At 41.9% G+C, this 18,524-nt stretch overlaps 1 protein-coding gene across 2 annotated transcripts; it reads right to left on the reverse strand.

Annotated features, from left to right (window-relative positions):
• Positions 1-994: 994 nt before the first annotated feature.
• LOC113417669 (dynamin-1-like protein) lies at positions 995-18,436 on the reverse strand. Of its 2 annotated transcripts, none has more exons than XM_087956906.1 (18): positions 18,345-18,436; positions 18,013-18,156; positions 16,762-16,912; positions 15,533-15,579; positions 11,390-11,461; positions 11,209-11,295; positions 9,630-9,792; positions 8,733-8,853; positions 8,423-8,554; positions 6,874-7,080; positions 6,652-6,772; positions 5,263-5,418; positions 4,504-4,593; positions 3,923-4,021; positions 3,686-3,829; positions 3,123-3,232; positions 2,381-2,540; positions 995-1,890 (listed from the first exon to the last, which is right to left on the reverse strand). In XM_087956906.1, exons 1-18 carry the CDS (start codon positions 18,402-18,404, stop codon positions 1,834-1,836), a joined length of 2,121 nt encoding a protein of 706 aa, XP_087813032.1. In that variant the 5' UTR covers positions 18,405-18,436; the 3' UTR covers positions 995-1,833. The 2 variants fall into 2 exon arrangements, with proteins under 2 accessions (XP_087813032.1, XP_087813033.1); XM_087956907.1 differs by having other exon boundaries at positions 18,360-18,434.
• Between the last annotated feature and the right edge of the window lie 88 nt (positions 18,437-18,524).

The following is an 18,524-nucleotide window of genomic DNA, read 5'->3' on the forward strand; positions in this document are numbered from 1 at the left end:
CGTATCTCTGGTGTAAGGAAAACTCAATCCATATCAATCAGATTGATTGATTTCTCAGATATATATTTTGACTTCAATTCTGCCTCCTGCAACAGCATTTAAAAATCCCATTTTGTAAGACATTCAAATCCTTGTGCTTTCTAGTCCCTTCTTCTGGGATGGAGAATTTAAGCCCAGCATCAGCACTTTGCACTTTTTGGATGGTTGTCGGGATCCAGGCCTCCTAATAGGAACTTCTAACAAGACAAGGGTGCCCACTATTGCCTCTACTATTTATATTGACTTTGGAAGTCTTAAACAGGAATATTAGGCAAAATACCGAAATTAAAGGAATGGAGATAAGACCTAAAATATACCATATTTTTCCGCACTATAAGACACACCTGACCATAAGATGCACCTAGGTTTAGAGGGGGAAAATGGGCAATGAAAAGACAGAAGAGGTGAGCTTCAACACTGTAAAAGGACCCGCCGCTGCAGCACATATTTTTCGCTCCATAAGACACACAGACATTTCCACCCACTTTTTTGGGGGTGGGGGTGGGGGGGGGAGTGAGTCTTATGGAGCAAAAAATACGTTAAACTACAAGCGTTTGCAGATGATGTGTCATTTATTGTAGAAGATCCGTTAGAGACAATTCCTAAACTATTAAAAGAGATAGAGTAGTTTGGAGAGGTAGCAGGACTGAAAATAGAGAAAAAAACTAAAGTGATAGTTAAAAATGTCACACAAAACCAAAAAGGAAAACTGGCAGAAGTGGAATTTCAAATAGTTAAGAAAGTTAAAATACTTGGGAATATATTTAACAGCAAGATGTGCAACAATAAAAGAAGACAATTCTATGAAACTAAGCAAATAAAATTTTGAAAAATGGAAAAATCTACACTTATCAATGTTGGGAAGGATTGCCATGGGAAAAATGAGTATCCTCGGAACTTAACGATCGTCATCTGTTTTTTTATTTCCTTTAAAGAAAACGAAAGGCACCAACTGTACAATCTTCCAGAGTTTATTTCATGAAAATTTACAGGCCAACCCTGGTCCCCACTGTGGCTCAGATACGTGCAAACTTGGAAACGATTCAGATTCCCACCCCCTAACCCTCAAGCATCCAGGAACAGGTGAAGGCTCCCACAAGTGACACTATTGCACATGACTCCTGGGTAAAATGTGTTATGAAAGCACAGTCCAGAGTGAGATCCAGCATTATTATCAGCTCCTTCTTTGGGCCAGAGTAGATGACGAATCCCCTCTAGTGTCAGGTAGCACTTATCTTTCTTATTCAAGGTTACTCAGGCATCTTTAATTTTACCAAGAGGCTCCTCTTTTTACCTGTACAGCAGTTATGAGAATAAAAGGCATTTACAAGGCCAAATACAGAGCAAGTGTGATCCTAACAGTTAAGCAAACACAGACGAGGTTTCATTTCAATACACATACCGAATGCACCATGTTCAGGAAATACATAGAACTTCAAGCTGAAGACTGGCCAAACTCAGCAAGTGCTCAAGGCTGCAAGCTTGACAATCAAAAGAGGAATTTAATACCGGTGGATCTAGCAAAACTGGAAAAATATGGAAGACAGATGAGGTAGCAGGGAGAGCCACCATATGTCGGCTCCAAAATGCTATCCGTGCACCACGGACACTTCAACACAGTTAAAATAAGGACACACTCTTTGTTCTAAACTAGAACTTGATCACTGAGGACACAATCTCTTCCCCACTCGGGAAACAGTAAAGATTCAGGTGTGAGTCGGAGCTGAACCCCTGCATGGTTCTGGGTGAGTAACATTCTTGCAACATGGAATCTTCTGAAGTTTTGAGTGCATCTCACCACAGCTGAGTCTCTCGGATCTCTGATATTGTTTGGCTGGCTTTCTGTAATGCCTACAAAAGAGCAGAAGACCTGGCTGAAGACTCAGACATCACAACTAACCAGCATAGGGAAAGGAATAGTTTCATTAGTGTGGTACTGAAAATCAATGCACTATATGCACAAAGCTAAAATGACATGTGTCAACTAGCTATCCAAGAAGTGGGCATCACTGATTTGAAAAAAAGACGGTAAGGGTGATGGGACTTGGAATAGGCTCCTGGGATCTTGGCCAGTCTTTCTCAACCTTACACCACCTTGTCTCGGAGCTGAAGCTAGATAACACATGGAGGGAGCCAAGATGGAGAAGCTACTCAGGATGCTTAAGACTTTTAAAAGATTGGAACACAGCCATTTTCAGTCTCTGGGGAAAGAATTGTGGCTTCCAGTTTGAGGAAGGATTTAAAGCAACAAACTGGTTCTGCCCCCAGTGAGCCAGACACATGTTTTTCTTTGGCCATCATTGAACCAGAGCTGACCTCTAGCGACTCTGTCCTCCATTACCTTGAGCATACTGGCAGCCTCATTACGCTGCTGAGCCATGTCCTCGGACTCTGTTAGGAGTGTATCTAGAAGCTGGGGCTTATACAGTTGGCCCACAAGTTCACTCTGGAGGTGGTCCTTGACGTAGTTCACAAGGAAGTGCATCACAGTTTTGGGTACACTACAGGATGAAAAGCGGTAAATTGATTTGGACACAGAGTGCTTAAAAGAAAGTCCCCAATTTCTTTATTGACAGTTATTGTTTAAGTATAATTTCATCTTTTCTATTGCTAGCAGAAAGATTACTGTAGCACTTTTGGCTTAGATAAAGTCCATCTGTAGTACTTCTCAAGTTATGTTTTGTTATTCAAAATACTTTGAGCTACATATGGAAACTGATGTGCCTGCAGAACATGAAATATCCTGATTATTGCAACAAGAAACCACATACGTTAAAATGTACTGGAGTTACAGAAAATTTGTCAGAAACTGATCAAGAATTTTGAGAACAGCAGTTTCCCAAATCCCCAAACTTTTAAGGGATTGGGGTTGAGGAAGAAAGGCTATCCTCTCATTCAAAAATGGCTAAAGTCTATTTTTCTACAAGGAGTTGCATAAAATAATTTGTTAGTATTTATTAGGTTAGTCACTGCTTAATCTCAAACCTTCACTACCAGAATATCCATTTCTGAAGGAGTACTAAATCCAGATGCCACACTCAATCAACTAATGCTTACCCTAATTTTCTTGTTAACCCACTTACCTATCCTGGATGCTTTTGCGCACAATGAGGAAGTAGGACTTAATAAGCCTCCGGATTACCTCACAGTCTCGTTGTTCACGCTGACTTAGCTTCCGCGTTGCTGGCATGGGCTAGAGAGAGGCAAGGGAAATGGCCGTGAGCAGCGTTCACCAAATGCAATAGCAATTGAGCTGGGAGAGCAGCTACTCAAGACTCTACTCCCTTGGCTGAGGTGATGATAAATATCTATTCCCCAACACAGTATAGGGTCTCCTCTTGAACAGCGAGTTGGACTAGATGACCTCCAAGGTCCCTTCCAACTCTGTTATTCTGATGTACCCTTTTGCAGCAACCCATCCTGCCACATAAATACAAACCAAAGTTGTTTACATTATAGGCAAAAAAACAATGACCTAAATAATGTACCTCTTATTATGCAAATACTGGCACTTCTTCCAATTCATCCTTATGATGTTTCTGCACTGCAACTCCTAGCAACATTCTTTGCTCCTAAAAGTAGCTTAGTTCTAGCCAGCCCACCTGCTTTCTCCCTCCCTGTTCCTCCCAGGTGTATCCCGGCTGACCGTGTCCAGTAGATTGACTTCATGGGACCGGCTGGGGCTAGAATAGACCAAAGAGTGAGAGGATCCCTTAGGCCTATCATCAGTGCCAGATTCTTCTGCTTTCTCACTTTTCCATCGCCAGGTACCATCTATAGCAGTGTCGCTCTAGATTGGGGAAAAAATATGCAAGAATTAGCCTGCAAGTTAAGACAAAGGTAGTCATTAAGGAGAGGGGAGAGGGCATCCGTGAAAAGTTACCTTAGAATTGCTCACTGAGGCAGAGACCAGTGCTGTGTCTATAAAGTCAGGGTGCTTGGTATTAATGTAGGCCAGCTCAATGGCAACCAGGTTGTGTACCTAGGAGAGAGGCATTATTAGGCCTAGGGTGTCTGATGGGGTGGCATTGGGCTCAATAATCCAAGATCCATAATGCCTAAGAGCTCTGAAACAAAACACCAGTCTTAAGTACCGTGTTTATTTCCAAGACAAATAAATAAAATAGGCCTCGCAAAGAGTCCGGAATAGTTCATAAAATAGAAATAACCTAATATGTCATTTGGAAGTATATTCTGCTCTCCAGACAACATTGCAGTTAGCTGAAATGCTAGAAAACATCCTGGGCTCATAGTAGGAAATAGGTAGAGGCAGCAATAAAGTGCAGCTTCATTACTTTGCTGTGTGGTGGTTTCAGACTAGCCACGTGGGAGTGAATATACTACACACTCTAAATTCCAGATACACCCACCAGCTTCAAAGCCTCAGGAAGAAATGTGCAGCAGCAAGGACCATTCCATACTTTTATTCATAGCAAAAAAAAAAAAGGAAGAAGTTTCCGTTACCATCTCATTGGTGATGGGCAGCCTCCTGCGAAGGACTCCTGTCACCACCTCCACAATGGCCTCGTGCAACTTGGGGAAACGCAGCAACTCCTAAAGATTATTTTTGTTATTGGTTTTTTTTCCTTGAAAAGTGTGTGTGTGTGTGTGTGGGAGAGAGAGAGTGTGTGTATAGAGAGGGAGGGAGAGAGAAGAGCTTACAGAGGCTTAAAATGGATTCTCCAACAAAGTTTTTTTTTAATATTTCTGTACATGTTATGCACATATTAAAACATTAAAATAATCAAGATGTCTAAACTGTCATCTGTATTATCACAGTTAGTGTGACGTGCATCACAACACCTTTTCACACTTACAACCATTGCAGCATCCCCATGGTCATGTGATCATGATTCAGATGCCTGGCAACCGACTCATATTTATGACGGTTGCAGTGTCCTGGGGTCATGTGACCACCTTTTGACAAGCAAAGTCAATGGGGAACCCAGACTCAACGAACAACCGCGTTACTAACTTAACAACTGCAATTCACTTAATAATTGCGGCAAGAAGAATCATAAAGTGGGACAACTTTGGGTTCAATTGTGGTTGTAAGATGAGGATGCTATCTTAAAAAGTTTCTAACAGTTGGGCATTTGGAAAGGTAACAACCGGCCCTTGAGAGTTCACATGCATCAAAATGCCGGTCCAGAACCCTCTCAAGAGCCCCTTCCTTCTTCTGGGGATGGAGGCTGGTTGTTCTCGGGCCCAGCGAGACGGTACCTGTGTGTTGTAGGTGGTGCAGTGTTGGATGATGCGCTGCAACTCCTCGTGCACGAGCTCCACGCAGCGAAGGCTTGGCTCCTCCAGTCGCTTGATCTGACGTTTCACCAGCAACTCAAAAGAGACCTCAGGAACAAAGAGGGCTGGGCGGGGACCCTGCCAGAGAGATGGAGAAGCATCTTCAAAAACTGGTGGCAGGGAAAATCCTTTGCCAGAGGGACTTGAGGATCAGTTGAAGTTCTACGTAGCTCAGTCTCCCCAAACTCAGCATAACTTCAAATTCACACTTTTCAGTGTAGCTAACTTTACCCTGCATTTTGTTCCTGCCTCATGTGACTGGGCCAAAGTTTAGTTATAACATTGCCCAGTCAACAAAATGTCCTTTAAGCAGTGATTTCTTCTATAATTTAGAATAATTTAGCACAGTGGTTTCCAGGAGGACAAATTGATACTATACCAAAAGTATAGAAGAAGACCTGCACGAGAAAGGCTAGCTCTTGACTCTCAATGTAGAAGCAAAAAAAGACTGGACGTCTTGGGAGAAATTAAATATGCCAAGAAAGCACAGGATGTTTGGCTTCTGCTATCCTGCTTCTAAGTCAGGGCAGACAGACTCCCCCCTACCCTCCTCCTCCTCCTTTGATATCAAAACATCTATCATTACAAACTGGATGATGAATGAAACTGGATGATGAACCAACTTAGAAATTAGAAGTTTCTTGATAAAACAATTAACCAGTGGACAGGCTTGCCTCCAGATGCTGTGGATGCTCCTTCACTGGAAGTTTTTAAGAAGAGATTGGATAGCCATTTGTCCAGAATGGTATATAGTCTCTTGCTTGAACAGAAATTTGGACTAGAAGTCCTAAGATCGCTTCCACTCTGTTGTTCTTTTAATCCTCTACCAGTCCTCTATTGTTGTTGAAGCAGGAGACAAGATCCGTTCTATTGATTCACTGGCTTTAATAGCTTGGGTGTTTGTTTGGAAACTACAAATACTGAGATATACCCACAGATATCTATCAAAACATGTACATTTGGGGAATATTGTCCTTCTTCTGGCTACATAAACAAACAGTTTGCTTGCAGTAACTGCAATTGAATGCCATGCTTTCATTAGGATAGGCAACCACTCTTAATTCTTATAATGCTCCAAGCCAAGATCTCATTACCCATTACTGTAGTTGGCAGGGGGAAAAGAAGCTTGGCTTGTATCCACCCCTCTTCTAAATTATAGGAGCAGCAACATTTTAGGTGAACTCCGAACACTTCTGTTACTACACTGTAACTTTTTCTTGTGTAATTGGAGCCTAACTGAAAAAGGAGAACATGGATGAAAGGGAAAGATAAGACAGCCTTGCATTAGAGGACAAGATCGTATTAACTTACTGTGGCATTTCTAATGGCTGTCAAAATGTCCAGCATCGTAAGTCCAGCCAGCGGATCAATGGACTCCAGAGTGCGTCCAAAGGTTTCATGGAAAATGTAGCACATCCGAGCACCGCCGCACCTGGGCAATAGAGAAGCAGATCAGCCCCAGCATCCCACTGCCAGCTTATTTATCCCACATTCAGCTCCATCACCGTATCGTTCACTAGAGGCTTCACTCACAACTCGGAGGTCTCAATGTTGCGTGCTGTACCCTCAATGGTGTTGCAATACTCAGTGGCAAACTTAGTGATGATCTGAAGCAAAGTGGCATTCTTGTCTTCGATAGGCTGCCCATAGCTCTGTAGCACTGACTGGTACTGAGCTGTGAGCACATTCACTCGCGTCTTCAGCTCAGGCAGGCAGTCGCGGATATGGTGCATCAGCAGCCTGGAAAAGGTAGAAGGGCATCAGCCTGGCCTTTTTAAGGAAAGCACCCCTACTTTCAGGAATAAAGATTCCAAGTGACCAAAGGAAAGTGTTGGAGAGGACAGTACTAGGCAAAAACGGGCCAACATTCAGGTGACCGAAAGAAAGACTCATGTCATTCACTTGAGCCAAATCTTCCCTTCCTGGCTAAACAAGATTGAAGCAGGGGGGAAAACCTGAGTCGATTCCAACCTTCTATGTGTTATGCTATATTTGTACTCTGCTGCTGAGTGGTTTAATGATTTTAGGAACAGGAAAGATGGTATTCTGAAAAGTTGCAATTCAGGTTGAAAACGCTTCTGAGGGATTCTTCTTTCTTCATGTACAAATGCTGAGGCAAGGCAAGGAGGAGCTCACACACAATCCCTGGATTCAAAATAACACCCAGCATTTCTGCCCAGAATACTTCTTACAATTCCTAGCTCCTACTTTGCGATTTTAATACTAGTTGAAGTTTTAACAGAAGAGGTATAAATGTAGCTCAGGGTTGAACTGTGGACTCCTTAGTGCTATATGAGCTTGGTTATTTGCTTGCAGACCTCTCATTACCCAACAGTTACAATCAGTGTTAATGGTTATGTGGTTTGTTTCATTTCTATATGGTAGCTTGCCTTACCAGCGTGGGTAGCAGTGTGGTTTTCTTGCCCAGATAAGCAGGAGTTAACATCAGACAATCCATCAAGCAGAAAACAACAGCCTAATCAAGGAGAAAAGTACACCACCCATATTGGGAGACCAAACTACCGTATATAAACAGGGAGCAAACCCCATACTCCCTCACACTGATGTTACCTAGTTGGGTAACAAAACATCTACAAGCAAATAACCATGCTCAGAAAGCACTAAGGACTCCGCACTTGAGATTTTGTTTTAAAGCTGGCATGTGCAGGGCCGAACATTTTCATGGGCACCAGATCCTATGCCCGATGAATATGTCAGTCTTGGGGACACAGGGATGCTGTTTAGGTGTTCCTTCCTAAAAAAAAAAACCTAAAAAGGCTTTCAGCGCTCTAGATCATGATGATTAGATCTTACAACCGTCACAGGCTGTCAGCCTCCCAGTACTAATTGCTAGGAAGTCTAATCAGGAATGATGCAGTTGCTGCTTCTCCCAAGAGACTGCTGCTGAGCTGCTGACGGAACAGAAATGACTTAGCTGAATCCACTAAGGCTCTCATCTTCAGAGTAAAGGACAGGAGTGGTTCTTTTCTACACAGAAGATAAGCATCCTAAAGCAGAGGGGTCCCATTCTACCTGGGGTTTCCTGGTCAATCCCTAACCACACCCAGTCCCTTCTTCTCACCTGTTGAGAGTTTTGGCCAAATGACGTGTGCCATTGCGATTGGCAAGTGAAGGGTATTTCTTTTGCATGAATCCTTGCTCATCCTGCAGAGACTCACTGATGCTCTTGTTACTGTTGATATCGTGTTGACTCCTAGCACAGGAAGCAAAAATACCATCTAGACAATTAACAGAATCTGCCTGATGGATTCACCCACCCGCAACAACCTGCTCTGGCAAAGAAAAGGGTTTGCAATCAGGTGCCCTCTCCACCTAGCACAGGAACCACCCTCTAGGTCCTTTGGTTCCCTGTATGCCTCATCACCACTGACCTGTTGACCACCCCAATGATGCCTAGTTTGACAGGAATAACCCGGCCCATCAGTACATCCAGGGCATCAGTCCCAGCATCCATCAGATCTAGCTTGGTGATCACAGCCAGTGTCCTTCGACCTGCAGAGAGTGATACCCAGTCAGTGATATCAGAAGGGGAAAGGGGGAGGAATGACAGAGACTGTTCCTTTATTCCTTGTGTGCTTCCTCCCCAAGACTATATATCTTTTGCATTCATTCAATTTATGTATTTATAATTTAGGTTGTTGGTAAGACTGCCCAATTCGTTAGGGATTCTGGGTGATGTACAAATTAAAAACAAGACTGTAGTTCATTAATCCAAGAAAACAACCAGAGGATCGCAATAGAAGGAATAAACATACACTATAAATACACCAATATACCATAATCTAATCCAGGTGGATCCCACTCATGTTTTCCCCATTCTATCCCACAGCCTGGGAAAAAAGCCAGGTTTTCAAATCCGAAAAGACTGAGCATTAGAAGTCTTCAGGGATGGTGTTCCAGAGGGCAACTGTTACTTCCTAAGGCACTCAGATGGCCTTGTCTGACCAATGGAATTTGGGGGGAAGCCCATTGTGTTGGATCTTACAGAATGGAAAAAAATAAGGGGAGAAAAGTGCTCCCTCAGCTCACCCTCTCACCCATCTGTGCTTTATTCCCCTTCCTATTGATCAGCCATCAATGAAGAACAGATCTTAACATCCAGACAGCAAATAAATATTCAGTTCTGCTCTGCTGGCCTTACTAAGTCAGACTCCCCTGAGCTTCAAAAATAGAGGACTATTTTATAACATCCCATGGTTCTCCATATGGACTACTGGCATCATAATTTCCTGATTTCTCCTCCTCCTCAAGTACAAACATAATCATACCGTCAGGGTCAACATCCCGTGCTAGTTTGAGTGCTTCTGATGTGGCCATGTCAGTATTGGCAGCAGTGACAGCCAGGATTAAGCAGTTTGGGTTGGAGATGTAGGATAAGATCATATCTCGGACTTGATTCTCAATATCAGGAGGTTGATCTCCAATAGGCACCTGTGATATTGCAAAGGCTGGATTTGAAAGATTTATAAGTCACCCAAGGCCTAAAGTACCATGCAGCAAAATGTAAAAAATATAACACATGTTATTAAGAGATCAAAGTTGCTATGAAATTAGAAAAGGACAAACTTAGAAAACTCCCTTATGTTTACTTCCACTCTGAATTGAGAAGGCTAATAATGCAAGACAAACTGCATCACACCATACTAAGCGCTCTTGTTTACTGCTCGGTTTCTACCCAAGAGAAGAACAGAGAAGAGGAGGGAGCAAGGACTCTTGATTTATATCACTCACTAGGAAGAAAAACAACTAAGTTGGAGATGCAAAAGGACTCCTGAATTCACATATCTGCAGCCTAAAAACATGAATGCATGTATTTAAGAAATATGCCCTTCCAATTCCTCACTGTATTATCTTCAGTGAAGACCATATCCTCTAATCCAGGAACATTTCTGTGGACTGAAAGGAAGAACATGTTTCTAGTTCTCACGGCTGCAGAACATTATTCTAGAATCTAGGAACTAACAAAACATGCTTTAGAATTGATTTAGCAGCAGCAGTAAATTTAGATATGCGAGGTCAAGAAGTGGTTCAAATTGTAAAAGGCTGAGAGGTGTTTGTACATGCCCCTGTTCCATGCTCAGAAAAAAAAAAACAAGAGCATTCCATATGTTGATCTATTTTATATAGCCTGCAAAATTCAATTGAAAAATAATACATATTTATTTTAAGCATAAACCTACATCGGTGAGATGCAGAAGCTTGAAGAGAATCACATGGGCTTTTAGTTTTTCTAATAAGCAAATGAGAAAAATGGGATTCTTTTGCTCCAGACCAGGACCAGATCTATGCCAAGCACTGAGGCTGCCTCAAATAAACACACCTTTCCACTGAAGCTGACTCTAGTTAAAACAAAGCTACCAATATTGTTGCTATCACCCATACAAAGGTGACTAATTTCATTTCAAGCACAAAATTCCAGCCCAAACCACACAACCTTCCAGTTGTAGCCACAGGATTTGGGGAGTTTTCCTGTGAGAGGTTGCAGGCCTTCAATAGAAACTCTTTTCTGAAACTAATATAGTGGTGTGCTAAGAACAGTCAATCCTACATCTGTTGTTCGTTTACACCCTTTTTATCTTCTGCTCATCATCACTGTAACCCAGTTTTCCTTCTGGTCCAATGTGACCAAATGGTTAAAAGAAGTGGTCTTGAGGAAAAAGTGGTAGATAGGAGAAAGGAGGGAGACCATCCATCACTTGGTACATTGGTACCCAAGGCTACACAGTGCCCAGATATTGATGATGAAGTTCTGCCTTTAAAGTCTTTGGGAAGTCTACTAATAATCTATAACTTCTGGGTCTCTCTTAAGACATGGGCGATAGAGAGCACCATTTCTAAGTGACTCACCTTGGTGATTCCTGGAAGATCTACCAGCGTCAAGTTAAGCACATGGGGTGAATAGATCTTCAAGTACAGGGGTTCTGGACTGATTCCCTGGAAGCAAGAAAAGCTATTAGAGAAAGACGCAAGAAGGCATTTGGACCCAAGGACTCTCACACCAAGAGAGAATAACTCAGAGAGTTAGTACCTTATTGGTCCCAGTCATTCGCTCGGTTTCAATCTCAATTTCCTGACGAATCTCACTGAAATCCGTAAAAGTCTGAAGAAAAAGAACAAAGGGAAATGTTTCTAACATCAGAAGAGCTACAGGAAAACGTGCAAGGACATTTGCTTTCCTGCTCTTTTATTGATCCTCTTCCACATCTTGCCTGCTTGTGGCAGAACTGGAGCAGGGAACAGACAGCGGAAGAGGAGAAATCAAGAAAGAATGGAGCACAAGAAGTACTCCACCTCAAACATTTAAAATATAATACATCATGTTATATAATAATAACTTTGAATAAAAAGCAAAAGCCAAAAACCCTCCAAACTTTCTGGCAAAAACAACACTCAGCAGCTGCAGAATATAGAAAAGAGATGTGGGGGCTTGAAAGTGCATGGTTTTCATCCCATAAACACATTGTTGAAAACAATGGCTTTAATTCCTGGTGAGCTTAGGACAAGGCACAGAAGACACAACCTTGGGAAGAAGTGAATTTAAAAAGAGGAATAAAGTATAGGAGTTGATATTCTTTCAACATAAAGAATGGAATCACTACCTCTGGCAGCGTACACATAAAATGCCTTTAGCGTTGGACATAAAATCTGAAAATGTGGACGATCAACACTTAGCACACGGCATGGAGAAGTGTCTACAAGCCATATGTATGTTACAACATGCCAAATGAGTCAACTTACTTAGTTGAGCACTAAGCACAGTTTGACAGCTTTCTTCTAACACATTTGTAAGATCTGGAAGATAACAAATCCTTATCTGCATGCTTTATGTATTTATGTACATTTAGACCTTTTTTTACAAAAGAAGACATGAAGAGATTTATTTTTTTTCCAGTAGTAGTAAAAGATACAGTCAAAAGAAAGCTCTATGGAAAAGAAAAAAAATATCCAGAGATAACTATTGGATTTCTTTTTCAGACAGAATTCTTTTTTGACTGCTCCCTTCAGGATGAAGAAATTTGGAAGTGGGTAGTCAGGCCATCAAGACCTTCCCCTGCTAGACAGGTGGCTATTCAGTCTCAACTTAAACACACTCAAGGTAAAGGAAAATACACTGCTCAAAAAAATAAAGGGAACACTTAAACAACACAATGTAACTCCAAGTCAATCACACTTCTGTGAAATCAAACTGTCCACTTAGGTAGCAACACTGATTGACAATCAATTTCACATGCTGTTGTGCAAATGGAATAGACAAGAGGGGGAAAGCATAGGCAGTTAGCAAGACATCCCCAATAAAGGAGTGGTTCTGCAGGTGGTGACCACAGACCACTTCTCAGTTCCTATGCTTTCTGGCTTTCTGGTCACTTTTGAATGCTGGCGGTGCTGTCACTCTAGTAGTAGCATGAGACGGAGTCTACAACCCACACAAGTGGCTCAGGTAGTGCAGCTCATCCAAGATGGCACATCAATGCGAGCTGTGGCAAGAAGGTTTGCTGTGTCTGTCAGCGTATTGTCCAGAGCATGGAGTCGCTACCAGGAGACAGGCCAGTACATCAGGAGACGTGGAGGAGGCCGTAGGAGGGCAACAATCCAGCATCAGGACCACTACCCCCACCTTTGTGCAAGGAGAGACAGGAGGAGCACTGCCAGAGTCCTGCAAAATGACCTCCAGCGGGCCACAAATGTGCATGTGGCTGCTCAGTCAGAAACAGACTCCATGAGGGTGGTATGAGGGCCCGATGTCCACAGGTGGGGGTTGTGCTTACAGCCCAACACCGTGCAGGACCTTTGGCATTTGCCAGAGAACACCAAGATTGGCAAATTCGCCATTGGCGCCCTGTGCTCTTGAAAGCAGGTTCACACTGAGCACATGTGACAGACGTGACAGGGTCTGGAGACGCCGTGGAGAACGTTCTGCTGCCTGCAACATCCTCCAGCATGACTGGTTTGGCAGTGGGTCAGTAATGGTGTGGGGTGGCATTTCTTTAGGGGACCATACAGCCCTCCATGTGCTCACCAGAGGTAGCCTGACTGCCATTAGGTACCGAGATGAGATCCTCAGACCCCTTGTGAGACCATAAGCTGGTGCGGTTGGCCCTGGGTTCCTCCTAATGCAAGACAATGCTAGACCTCATGTGGCTGGAGTGTGTCAGCAGTTCCTGCAAGACGAAGACATTGATGCTATGGACTGGCCCGCCCATTCCCCAGACCTGAATCCAATTGAGCACACCTGGGACATCATGTCTTGCTCCATCCACCAATGCCACATTGCACCACAGACTGTCCAGGAGTTGGGGGATGCTTTAGTCCAGGTGTGGGGGGAGATCCCTCAGGAGACCATCCGTCACCTCATCAGGAGCATGCCCAGACGTTGTAGGGAGGTCATACAGGCACGTGGAGGCCACACACACTACTGAGCCTCATTTTGACTTGTTTTAAGGACATTACATCAAAGTTGGATCAGCCTGTAGTGTTTTTTTCCACTTTAATTTTGAGTGTAACTCCAAATCCAGACCTTCGTGGGTTGCTAAATTTGATTTCCACTGATAATTTTTGTGTGATTTTGTTGTCAGCACGTTCAACTATGTAATGAACGTCGTATTTAATAATAATATTTCATTCATTCAGATCTAGGTTGTCTTCTTTTTGTGTTCCCTTTATTTTTTGGAGCAGTGTAATTGGTTACTTTGAGAGATTTCTTTTAAAACATTCAATCAGAATCTGTCTTATCATTTAAATGCATTATTCTGAGTCCTATGCTCTGGAACAAGCCTTAGACACCATCTGTATGAAGTATTTTCAAATATTTGAAAAACACTACCATACTCTCCTTAGTTGTTTTTTTTCTCAAGGCTAAACATACTCAGCTCCTTCAATCTCCAGCCATATAATTTATTTTCTGGTACCCAGATTATCTTCTTGGCCCACTGTAGCCTTTTTTTTTTTTTTTAAACCTTCTGAAAGTATAGTGCCCAGAACTGAATGCAATAGGTGAAGAGCTGACCACTGCAGAATTGAGAAGCATTATTTCCAGTAATTTGATCCATCCAAAAGCTGTATTTCTCTAGGGCAGCAGCCCACATCACACTGCTGACTTATATTCTGTTTGCAAGCAATGTTTATTGCAAGATTCTTTTCATAAATATCATTATTATCTCCTACATCTATGGATTTTTTTCTTTCATAAGTGAAGAACTTTCTATTTGCCTGTAATATTATCTCTATCTTCAGTTCATTTCTCCAACATATTAAGATTTTTGACATTATAAATTCCGCTTAGTGAAAGACTGGAATGAATATCTATTTCCCTCCCCCTTTTTGGGCTCTCCTTCTGCCTGGCATCCACTGTTGGGATATTTTCTTAATATTTTGTACAAAATAATAAGACAAAAATATTGTCGTAACAGGAAGGAATTCTCCCACCAATTAAGAAAAAATCACTGACTGTGATATTACTAAATATAACCTTACATGCCCTTGTCCTCTCTTCTTTGGGTCCTAAAATCCATGGTTAAACAGGGTAACCCTAAATGGACATGAATAACAGGAGATATATAGGAAAAATGTCAACAATAGCCTTTTTCCCACAACAGGCCTTCAAATCAAAAAGAAAACAAGTAAATGATTAAGTTCGCACATCATGCTAAGACACATTACAAACAATCATTAAAAGTAAGCCATCACTCAACATGATGCAGAAATCCAGTCATCAAACATACAAGAGGAGACAAGCAGGACAAAGCAAACTGTGCACAGAAGTATAACTCTTTCTTTCTCTCTACTCTCCACCTCAATTACCTTACATGTGCCACAGAAAGGAATGCCTCCTCCTTATATGGGCTGCCTCAAGATGCCTCATTTTATCCCCACTTCTTACAAGAAAATTTAGATAGTTGTGTTTTTTAAAAAATGAGAAAAATTGATACACTATAATCATACAATATATAGATATTGTATAATGGGAAAAGACAGATTGTCCTCATCCCTCAAACACCATTATTCCCCCACCACCACCACCACCAAAATGTCACTGTGTTTCCCTTGGGGAGAGCATTTTTCCCTATTAATGTGAGGCTTTTTTTGCCATATTAGGCAGCCATCTAGTTTACCCAATTGGCCTGAGCTGACTCTAACCATAAATAGTTCCACATTTACCTCACCCACTCAGTACCTTGTGTTTGCAGTGCAGGAAAGTGGCCCATTCCTCTGGCTGAGCAACTGCAGACAAAAAGCAAAATAAAAGACATATGAGAATATTTCCAGGACCATTTTCCTACAAGACAACACCCTGGTCAGTTTAGTTTGTGACTAAGTGAGAATCTGAATTTGTGTCTCCTTAGCCTTACTCTGACACTTGTAACCATTCTTCTATGCTGTCTGTTGGTGTTTGATTTTGCTTCTATCAAAAATGTCAGATAAAATAACTAACAGTTGAACCAGTGAAAAACTGACAGCTCACTGACGCAAAAATGTCCAACTTTACCAAACATACTCTTTCTGTATGAGGCAACAACACTCCACCCACTATTCCCAGATGCTGAATTTAGGTAGTATAGTCAGAATCAGGCAACACCAGCCTTTTAGCTTGTACCCAATGAAATAATTTCTACAAGTTGCTTCCTGATCAATTCTTGTTTGTCATCATGCAAAGGAACTGTTTTGGATTACTAACGTTCACTAGGGATGAGGAATCTTGATATCAGCCCTCAGTAAATCATTCCTCTGAACAAAAAGATACTGGAAGAGGAAGAAACTTAGGCCTGTCCACTGATCTCATGCAGCAGCATCTGCAGCAAATTGCGGTAACACCAAAATGAGGGTATAGGCACACCAATGGCATTATGTAAATGCCATGATTCTATACTTACACTGCAGAGTCTGATGCAAGAATAAGTCACAGCAGCAGCATGATGAGATCAGGCACATTTCAGACACAAATACCCATACAGTACTATGCAATACTATGCAGGACGCTCAAGCCAATATAGCTCTTGAGATGACAAAATTACTGTAACTCATTCCAACTCAACCTTTTTCACAAATGATACATATCCCAGGTTAATATTGCAAGATCCAATCTGGGTCAGTTACTGGGACCAGAGGTTTTGTCTGGGAAGGGAACTTCTTAGCAGAAGTTGCTATAGCAACTAGACAGAAGTTCCATGAAGATGAGCCCCCAGCACGAGTTCGAAAGCTCAGAAGGCAAAACCTCTGGTCCTAGTGTTCAATCTTTTCAGTCAACAAATGATATGATTTACACTCAACTATTGGAAGACAGAGATCAAGCCAGCCCTTTCTAGGTAATCATATTCCATCTTCTGATCAGAGTTACAGAGGTAACGTTCTGAAGCTCACATCTCTGTTTTACTTTGTCACTAAGAGAAGTAACTTTGCCCTTACCACTTTCTCCAGTAGCTTTCCGCCTCCTCTCCTCCAGGGTTGGCACATGGACCAGCTGCAAGACCAGGGGGCGGCGTGTGACAATTCCAGAGCCACGTGGCAAGAAATCCCGACCGACAATGCTCTCTAGCACTGAGCTCTTCCCACTACTCTGTGGAAATAAGTAGCGTTACAGGTAGAAAAAGAAAAGGCAGTGTCTTACCTGGGTAAAAAAGTTTAGAACAACATATTATAAAAATAGTTCCAAAATCTCATGTTGATTTACTTCCTTGCATATTCACAAACTAGCTCGATAACCGTGCTTTGCTACAAAACTATGTGGTTGGGCTTAGTTTTTGGGGAGGAAAATGGGGGGGGGGGGGAATTCTGCCTCTGCCTACCAGCATCCATCAGTATTCATCTGGCTAGCGTCCTGTCAGTGTGAGAGAGTTGAGGGCTGTTTGGAAACTGAAACAGTATTTGCTGTGTGAGCAAGGAGACAGCAAGGAGTCTGGGCGTGGCTTAGCTCAACTGTTTGGTGCTGTTAAACTAAAACTGAAACTCCTCTGCTCATGTTTTGCATTTGGAACAGATTTCTTTTCAGGTGGGGAGGGGGAGTAGAACTCCTTAGCATCAGTGTGTGTACTAATAATAATATAGGAAACACTAAAGCTCTGATGGTCATTTTGAAAAATCCTTTCTTAGTGAGAACCTAGAAGCCAAGAGGAACATACATGCCAAATTTCAAGTTTGTAGGCTTTACATTTCTGGAGATTTTGTGATGATGCATATATATGTATGTATGTATGTATGTATGTATATGTATGCATATGTATGTGTGTGTATATATATATATGTATATGTAATGTATATGTATATCTATCTATCTCTATATATAATATATATATAATATATATATATATAATATATATATAATATATATATATATATATATATATATATATATATATATATATATATATATATATATATATATATATATATATATATATATATATATATATATATGTGTGTGTGTGTGTGTGTGTGTATGTATGTATGTATGTATGTATGAAGTTAGATTCATTCATTCTCTTCTGAAACTTGCGTGTTAATAGGGCAGGTGATATTTTCAGCTCCCGCTTTATCTTTAACTTGAAGTTTGCTTAGCTGACAAAGTTTTAGCCACTGATTTAACCAACATTTGTCCCGCTGCAAGCCGCGCTATTTAGAACGGGCATGGATTAAACCTCAATGGAGGCAGAACCTCACCTGAGAACCAACTACCACGATTTGGGGCAGCTGTATGATTTCGGCTGCCACTGTGTTGAAAATCTCTTGCAGCTTATTGATCACAGGGATGAGAGTCTCCATAATGACGACGGTGCAGCTGTTGGAAAAGGGAGCTCTTATTCCCTAGAAAGTAAAGGGGACGGTTAGTCAAAAGGCAAAGGGAAGTCGCGGGAAGCCCACTGCCACCACGGAGCCTTGTTTTCTCCCTTCCCCTCCAAAGACCACGCCGTCCCATTTCTCCGAGTAAAGGCCTGCTGAGCCGTGCCCGACAAATCCAGCCCAAATAACGGAGCCGAGCATCCAATACTCACCCTTAGGCTACTTACACTGACTCCGGATACAGCTCCATTCACGCCACAATCAGGAAACATTTCCCCGATTTGCCCGCCTCGTTCCCTACCTGTATTGCTCAAGATCTTCGACCTACTTGATTTCTATAGGTTTTTCGTCTGTCCATCAAGTAAGTCTTCAGCTCTATTGGAGAATAAAAT

The sequence above is a fragment of the Notechis scutatus genome, chromosome 2, assembly GCF_049901735.1.
Source record: "Notechis scutatus isolate UNSWTSFEM ecotype Mainland chromosome 2, rNotScu1.2, whole genome shotgun sequence".
Taxonomy (NCBI): domain Eukaryota; kingdom Metazoa; phylum Chordata; class Lepidosauria; order Squamata; family Elapidae; genus Notechis; species Notechis scutatus.